Here is a 9,118-nt window from a genome sequence, read left to right as displayed (position 1 = left end):
TTTGCTGCTATTTACAGGTCTTACCAATTGCTACTATTCACTGGTTTTACCAATTGCCTTAATCCAATTTTGGCTCCAAGTGGCCCTTCCTGGCAATGGTTGGTGAATTCTGTTTCACTGTATCTGAAGAAGTGTGCATGCACATGAAAGCTTATACCAAGAATAAAACTTTGTTGGTCTATAAAACTTTGTTGGTCTTGTGCCACTGGACTCAAACCTTGTTCTGTATATGGAGGTTCCCTTTATACACCATGATTAGTAACCATTGACTAGTAGCCGGGGTTGGACTAGATAGTCTGTATGGCCCCTTCCAACTCTATGATTCTGTGATGGGATCTATCCTCCCTGAATCTGTCTAATCCCTTTTTAAAGTAACTTAAGATCATGGCCATCACTAAGTCCACTGACAGTGAATTCCACTATTTAATTACTCATTGAATAAAGAAGTATTTCCTTTGGTCTGTTTTGAACCTAGTTGAAGTCCAGCAATTTCACTGGTTGCATTATGGGAGAAGAAAAATCTTTCTCCATCCACGTTCACCACCCTATGCATAAGTTTATAAACCTCCACTTTATCCAGTGTTGCATTAGTTTGATATTTACCGGTAGCTACATTTATTTACTTCATCTATTCTCTGACTTTCTCCCCAATGGAACCCCAAATAACGTACATCATTCTCCTCTATTTTATCCTCATAACAACCCTGCAAGTTAGGTTAGTCTGAGTGTGACAGACCAAAGGTTCCGTGGCAGAGTAGATATTCACTTCTTTGACATTCCACAGGCAGATATAATTAGACGGTGCTTCCTTCAAAGCATTAGTGACCATAGCCGTAAATGCAGGTGGGAGACGCAAACCGGCCAGTGAAGAAACTGTTTGGAGAAAGGGGTGACAGAGAGACTGATTCGATCCTCTCTTAAACTCACATCATCACTTTGTATGGCCAGGAGTCATCTCCAATTAGCTGCTAACAGTAACGGAGAATTATGCTATGGTTGGTGGGGTTTCATGCATCAATTGTGCTTCAGTGCAGGGATTACGCAGTAGATAATCACAGGTCGCCAAAACAAAACTGCATCCTTCATACGACACACCTCTTGCTAGGTGGCTACAGCTTAAAAATGTTCCATAACAACCGCAGTCCTCCTTTCCAGCTCCTCCATAACCTAATTTTAGCCGTTCTCCCTCCAAGAGAGCATGACCCTCCCTCTAGCCACGCCCCCAGAGCCCTACCGCCATTTGGCCCCGCCCCTCGCCCTTTCCCCGACGAGTGGGTGTGACCTCTCCTTTGAGTTCCCTCCCGCTCTCTCCTTCCTCCTCGTGGCGATGGGGGAGGGCGAGCGGTGGGTTGGCGCAGTGCGCTTGCGCCCCGTGCGCGAGGAGGTATCCGGCAGGTTGCAGCCAGTGGTGCCGCCGTGAGAATCCGCCCGGTCGTTGGCGGTTGCTGTCGTCGATATTCCAATCGAGAAGGAGAGGGAAGAAGGACAGAGCGACGGTTGTTGAACGGCCAGGGTGGTTGGCTGGCGGGCGAGTTCCTCTTTGGACTGGCGAGGAGCTGCAGCCATGGAGGTCCCGCCGCCGCTGCTGCAGTCGCTCGCCTGGGGCTGGGGAGGGTCTGCGGAGGCTGCGTGCGAAGCCAAGCTCCGCCTCGGCGCCGAGCGGGGAGCCCAACAACAAGCCTGAGGGCGGCCTCGGAGCCTGTTGAGGGGGGTCCAGCAACAAGGCTGGGGGCCGAGCGGTGTCGCTGAACGTCCACCTCTCTGCCGCCGGCGTCGCAGCAGTCCCGGAGGGGGAGGCGCTTGGCTCTCGGGCTGGCGGGCTGGGGTGGGGGGCGCCTCGCCACCGAACAAACCAGCCTCTTCCCTCACCTCCCCAGCGCTTCTCCCCCAGAGGGACGGTCGCCTCGCCCCGCGCGGTTCTTCCCTCGGGCCGCCGCAAAGAGACAAAGCTGCGCTGGCGTCGCCGCCTGCGCCTCTTCAGTCGCCTTTTTCTCCGTCTCCTTGGCAGAAATTTGGAGGTAGGCCGATCCAGAGTAGAGCTCCATCGGAAAGCCGGCGTGAAGGACTTCCTGGCCTCTTAAGGATAATCCGTGTAAAAGCTTTTCGATACGAGGGTTTTTGTCTCGCTGGCTGTCGCCTCGCTATCTACCCTGCCAACTGTGATAGCGCTTTGAATATACCCAGGCTTATTTTCCTCTGAATTGGTTATCTTTAAAAAAAAAAAAAGTCAAGAGGGCGTAGGGCTTCTCCCTGCCTTCCCTAATCCGTATCAGTTTAAGCTTCCTCAACGGTCTCAGTGGCAGAAAGGGCTGCCTTTCTGCCAGGCACCCAGGATGGCTTTTTCTCTTCATGTGGTTGTAATTCCTTTTTGACTATGGCATGGAATGAATACGTGATGGATTTCTGCACACTGTAGATACAAATACAGTTATTTTGCAAAGTTTTGATAAAAATTAACCGAAGGCACTTCTAAGGGCTGAAGATGATCCTGAAGTGTGTTTTACCTTCCTGGAACTGTTCACCTGCTGTGCCCGTTTTGGTTCTCTTTAATTGTTATATTCTCCTAGCTAGTGCGGATAATACAAATCAAGCATATTATTCAGCCCTAGTAAACGTGACTGTATGGAATTCTGAGCGTTCTGCACCTACTTTACTAAGACTTAACCGTGGACGCTATGGCCAGGATTCTCCCAAAGTAGCTGTCAAAGGTCTGCTTGTGGCACCTTTACCAATCAATGGAGGTAAGCCTTTCCTATTTTTTCCCTCTCTTTTCTGTGAATAATGACGAGGATGCATGTCTGAATAGAAATATGGATTTAAGTTTCATGTTAGTTTGCAGAATCAATCTGAAACCCCATGCCTTCCCAAGCTCCAAAGATTCCAAGGGCTGAGTCACCTGTTTACATATTTTCTGTAATCTTCCATATCAAAAAGTAAAGTGCTATGGCATTATGGTGGATGGCTGTTTCTTTGGTGGATGCCTAGCAATGTAATTTTGAAATTGCCTTGTCGTCCTAATCTGTGTCACAAAATGTGACTATAATAAATATGTGGCTGCAAATTCATATATCATATCAGTACTCTCATCTGGTAGGTGGGACTGGGTGAAGTTGCCTGGTGAATTGAACTCAGTGGCAGGCAAACCTACTTTTGTTGTCATGGAAGGTGTGAAATGGCCTATATGAGCAATGAAAGGCACTGATAGAAAACTGAAACACTTCTAAATCTATTATGAAACTGCACTGGCTCCTTAAATAAGTACAGTACAATATTAATATTTGTGTCACACAAACTTTTAGCATTGTATCCCGTGCCATCAGAACTTGTTCCAAGTTAAATATCAACTATGTACTTATTGGTGTTTCAGATCTTCACTTTTGATTCCGGAAAAGAAAAATAAAGGGAACAAAGAGAACTCTCTTAAGTGCTGTCTTATTTCTGAGGAATTTGAAGATGTTTAGAATCATTTGTCAATGACAAGGTGGAATAATTGGTTTCATTGTTCTGTGAAATAGCACATCTTAGTAAAGTAGGTATAGAATGCTCAGGATTCCATACAGTTACATTTACCAGTTTGGTTATTGTTATAGACATGAATGAACTCTTCAGGTACATTAAATGGTATATGTAGTGGGCTTACAGCACTTTTTAGAGTTGCTTTTGGATTCCTATAGACATCCGAAATAAATGAAGCAGACATTTTGGGCACCACAATTTAAGAAGGATATAGTCCTATGATGAAAGGTTGAAGGAGTTGGGTATGCTTAGCCTGGAGATGAGATGACAGAGATGATAACTATCTTCAAATACTTGAAGGGCTGTCATATAGAGGATAGTACAGAGTTTTTTTCTGTTGCCCCAGAAGTTCAGACCAGAACCAACGGGTTGAAATTAAATCAAAAGAGTTTTTGGCTAAACATTAGAAAGAACTTCCTGACAGCGGTTAGAATCATAGAGTTGGATGGGATCTCTGGGGTCATCTAGTCCAACCCCCTGCACAATGCAGGAAATTCACAAATACCTCCCCCTCCACACCGGCAGTGACTGGGGTTCCATACCCAGAAGATGACAAAAAATCTCCAGGATCCCTGACCAAACTGGCCTGGAGAAAACAGGCTTCCTCGGGAGGTTTTCAAACAGAGGCTAGATGACCATCTGACAGCAATTCTGAGTCTGTGAACTTAGGCAGATCATGAGAGGGAGAGCAGGAAGGGATGCATAAGTGCTTAGTTCTTGTGGCCCTTTCTTACACGCCCAGAGAAATGCTGATCGCAGGAACAATTTTTCTCCAGACCAGTTTGGCTGAAGATCCTGGAGGGGGGTTTTTTGGTCATCTTCTGGGTGTGGAACAGTGGTCACTGTGGGTGTGGAGGGGGGAGGTATTTATGAATTTCCTGCACTGTGCAGGGGTTGGACTAGATGACCCTGGAGGTCCCTTCCAACTCTGTGATTCTATAAGTGTAGTATATTTTTACTTGATATGGGCAACACACTGTAAATTACATACAATTGCAGTTTAATTTTCGGGTCCTTGAACTAATATGTATGTTTTCACGGTCAAGTACATTCAAGCTCCTTCCCTTCTCCAATATAACATCTTAGGGCTTCTGTGAACAACTTTATTTTTACTAGTTTTTAAAACTCCTGGGCCACCTTTCCAAATGGTGTGCTATGTATACAAAACAGTGTAAAATAAAAATGAAGTGTACAAGCAGCAGCAAATACTAAAACACTTCGTGTCAGTTTCAAGATGTTAGGACTTAGTAGAAAAACAGTGTTTTAACATGATGGCTAAAAATTTGAAATTATGGACACTGAGCCGCTTTGAGGAGTGGTACTAGAGCTGTGGCATCAACACAGGAAAAATAGTCTTTGGATCTACTGGACCACTGACTGCAGAGAATTTCAGTTAGTAGGAAGGTTCACTTTGGAGCTGTTCCTAAGATATGCTAGGCCCAGGCCCTTCAGGCCTTTATAGCTAATGCTGAATACTTCAGAAATGTGAGAAAACCGGTAATGCAACTGAGAAACAAGTGGTGAAATATACTGTATAAGTCATACTCCAAACAGCAAGCAGAACATGGTATTCAGCTGCAGCTTTGTACAACTTTTGATGTTTAGATGTTAGCTGGAAAGTATGCAAGGGATCAGATTAGAGGTTGTAGGTGGCTGGGTTAGTCCCCCCCCCCCGCCCCCAAAGCTGTGTAGTACTTTTTATTAGGAACAACTAAAAATCACAAAACAGAGTATGAGCTTTGTATTTCTCCAGAATTTGCAAGGGTGGAAAATGATCAGTAAAAGTCTGTTTTTTCATCTTGGTCAGTAATTTGTCAGTTTTTTTAAAAAAATGGTCAATAAAGTAAGTATTTCTTTGATTTTTGTGAATGTAGTTTGTGTTTTTCTGTTTTTATTAGTGCATTTTTGGGGAAATGTGATGACTTCCCAGTGAGAAGACAGATTGTTTTCAGTTTAGTTATGAAGTACTTTAAGGACTTTGTTCCTAAGAGTAAAAGTGATTTGGTGAAATCTTCCAAAGTATAGAAACATAAGTAACCTCTTAAAATATGAGACAATGAAAGTAGAGGTGATGGATATTGTGGGATTCAACATGGCACAGCTCATGCTAGAAGGAGTTGAGAAAGCAATGGAAGTAGAGGACAAGGGGAAAAATGCTTGTGGATGCAATGCAGAAAACTGTTGAGAAACAAAAGAGTTTGTGAATAACTTTATTTATTCAATTTATACCCTGCCCTCCCTGCCGTAGCAGGCTCAGGGTGGCTTACAAAGAGATTAAACATATAGGTAACAAATTATATACCATCTTAAAACAAATAATAAAACTCTACATTATCATAAAGTGCTATTAAGTGATCAGGTACTTATAAGAATGCTTACAGAAGGCAGAGCCAATACTAGTGTTGTAATCAGATTATCTATATTGGTGGTTGGCTCGTCTTGGTCTCTATCTTTAGGCAACAGCACAGGCTGTTGGTGGTAAGCCAAGGACCAGGGCACTGTCACTTCTGTTATTTGATGTTATTTGGTGCTGCTGCTTAGTCAAAGGCCTGGTGAAAGAGCTCCATCTTGCAGGCCCTGCGGAACTATAAAAGGTCCTGAGAAGAACTATAAAAGGTTCTGAGAGCCTTGATCTCTTCTGGGAGCTCATTCCACCAGTACGGAGCCACCACTGAGAAGGCCCTAGCCCTGGTTGTGGCCAGCCTGGCATCTTTAGGACCTGGGAGGCCAATCTATTTTGTGACCCTGAGCGCAGTGCTCTCTGGGGAACATGTGGAGAAAGGCGTTCTCTCAGGTATGTGGCCCCTGACCATAAAGGGCTTTAAAGGTAAGTACCAGTGCAGTACTTTCAGCACAGGCTGGATGTTGTCCTGCATAGGGAGGCCCATCAGAAGCCTGGCTGCAGCATTTTGCACTAGCTGTAGCTTCTGGATTTGGGTCAAGGGCAGCCCCATGTAGAGAGCATTACAGTAGTCCAGTCTCGAGGTGACCATTGCATGGATCACTGTCATCAAGTTGTTGAGTTCGAGGAAGGGAACCAACTGCCTAATCAGCCGGAGGTGGTAAAAGGCTGATTTGGCAGTGGCTGCTACCTGGGCCTCCATTGTTAGTGTGGCATCCAGGAGCATTCCCAAGCTCCTAACCTCCAGCGCTGGCACCAATGGCACCCCATTGAAGGTCGGAAGTAGGATCCCTACCCCAAGGCTCAGGCACAGGACCTCCATCTTCATCAAATTCAGTTTCAGTTGGCTCAGTCAGAGCCAACCAGCCACGGCTTGCAACGGCCAGTCCAGATCTTCCAGTGTAGAGTCAGACTGCCTGCCCAGCAACAGATAGAGCTGGGTGTCATCCGCATACTGGTGACATCCCAGCCCATGCCGCTGGGCAATGCAATTTTGAAAATAAAATATCAAGAAAAAGCACAAGGATCACAGCAGAAACTAAAAATATAAACTAAAAATATAAAATGCTCTTAGGAACATAAAATGCCTGGGCATTACAAACTTCTCTCCCCCCCCAGTCTACTCTGTGGCAGTGACTCTCCAGTGTAATGTCCCACTTTGGCTCTGGGTTCCCAGGTTAGAGTGTTCACTCAGGCACTCGCTGTCAGGTCCATTCAGCAGAGACAAGCTGGCTCAAAACATGAGGTATGTATTTGCAAGTAGACAACTCCATTAAGTAACAGCTTCAACTATACAAACACTGGAAAGTGGACCTCCCTGAGCTTCACTCCATTGAAATACATTGCAGCACAGACAAATTTGCAAAGAAAATGAGGAATGGATTTCCCATTAAGGTCTTTGGGCCCAGATAGAGTACTCTGGGACTGGAATGACAGCCACCAGCGTGAAATAACAGTCCCTGGGAGTAGCAGAAGTGTTCTGAGATTGGAATGAGGGCCCCCATAGTGGAATTCCATTGCCAGAATGCTGCTGCTACTCCCAGGGGCTGTCATTCTACTCTGTGCCCTGTCATTCCAGTTCCAGAACACAGATTATATTGCTTGGGACCATCATTCTACTCTAGGAGCTGTCATTCCAATCCCAGAGCACTGTTTCTATTGCTGGAAACAATCCCAGTCTATCTGGGTGCAGAGACCATAATGGAAAAATCCATTCTGTATTTTCTTTGCAAGCCCAGAAGAGCTTCCTGCCTAAGCATGCAAAGACAAAGATGGAAGGAGCTGGGAATTTCGGCAGCCTCAAGCTTCAAAGGGTGAGGACAGGAGGGGGAGAAAAGAGCTGTGGGCTTGATTAAAGCCATGGGTGGGCTGCTTCCAGCCCGTGAGCCTTAAGTTTGACACCCCTGTTCTAAATGAATGTTTTTGAGCAGTTCCTTTGCAGCTAGTTCTTGGTGAGATTTAGGCTTCTATAGTTTCTTTTATTTATTTATTAAATCCCCGGAGGGATATTTTTTTTATTTTGCAAGTACTACAAAAACTACAAAGAAATATTAGGGAAGGGACTACGACTAAGGATAAAGGAAAGCAAACCACACTAAACTAAAACCCCAAGAGGAGGAGATCTTTTCACTGTTAGTAAAAATGTTAGTACAGTTAGTTTTAGTGTCACGATATACTTGTAGAGTTCTTGCTTATAACAATTCGCTTGTTATATGTTATTTTGTTTGTTGTTATGAGAGAAGTCTCTGATCATCTTCTTATTTTTCGTTTCAAAAGGCCATTTTCCAAGTCCTTCTGCCTTTACTTCGGCTTTCACTTGTTTAACTTGATGTACCTTTTCAGTGTGCTTTGACCCACAGGTGGTTTTACCTTCATTTTTGGGTGTTGTTGTCAATCTTTTAGATTGGGAACTATGGTAAAGATTGCGAATTTCCCCAAGAGCACAGAGAGAGCTCAGCAGATGGGTTATGCAAATAGAATCTGAAACCTCTAGAGATCTAGTACAGTTCTGTAAACAGAAAAGGGTTCTCCTCTCTCCAGTTGAGCTCTCTTGACTCCTAATACAAGTTCTTCTGCTTGAGTTTGTAGACATTTGAGACGTCTTCTTGCCTGCCAATCTCAAGGCCCCATGTTGTCTTTCTGTGCCTGAAGAGGGCCTTGACGTTTCAAGTTTTCCCAGTTCAAGCCCTGGAATCCTTGGCACTAGGTGGGTACAAAAAATTTGATATTTTTTGGTTTGGGGTCTATTGGACCTGAAAAAATACCAGTATTTCCGAAAAGTCCCAGATCCCAATACCAGTATGGTATGTGGATCCAGGATTTTTCAGAAATCCTGAATTTCGGGGGGTCCAATAGACCTGAGAAGAAAAATGCCAACTTTTTTTTAAGCCAGCCCAACCCTAGGTCTGACTTGGCTTCTCTTATGGCATGATTTAAACTGTGCTGTAGGAGAAGCTGGTTTCAGGATCCACATGTGGCAGACCTGGCTGGGAGGGCTTCTCCTGCGGACTGGTTTAAACCATGCTGTGGGAGAACCATGCATGTGGCAGAAGAAGAAGAAGAAGAGGAGGAGGAGATTGGATTTATACCCCACCCTTCATTACCCAAGGGAGTCTCAGAGCAGGTTACAAACTCCTTTCCCTTCCCCTCCCCACAACAGACACCCTGTGAGGTAGGTGGGGATGAGAGAGCTCTTTCCAG

The 9,118-nt window shown here is 44.9% G+C and overlaps 1 protein-coding gene across 2 annotated transcripts in view; it reads left to right on the top strand.

The window, feature by feature from the left end:
* The first annotated feature begins 1,331 nt into the window (after positions 1–1,331).
* Positions 1,332–9,118, top strand: part of RNF130 (ring finger protein 130) — a 74,300-nt gene continuing 66,513 nt past the window's right edge. For both annotated transcript variants that reach the window (XM_015411074.1, XM_015411073.1), the window contains exon 1: positions 1,332–2,741. In XM_015411074.1, coding sequence (XP_015266560.1) covers positions 2,483–2,741 — 259 coding nt within the window. In that variant the 5' untranslated portion in view covers positions 1,332–2,482. The remainder of the gene's footprint in view (positions 2,742–9,118) is intronic.

Source organism: Gekko japonicus, unplaced genomic scaffold (assembly GCF_001447785.1).
Source record: "Gekko japonicus isolate JY-2015 unplaced genomic scaffold, Gekko_japonicus_V1.1 scaffold699, whole genome shotgun sequence".
Lineage (NCBI taxonomy): Eukaryota > Metazoa > Chordata > Lepidosauria > Squamata > Gekkonidae > Gekko > Gekko japonicus.
The sequence above is the reverse complement of the archived record's forward strand: the minus strand, read 5'-3'. Positions and strand labels throughout refer to the sequence as shown.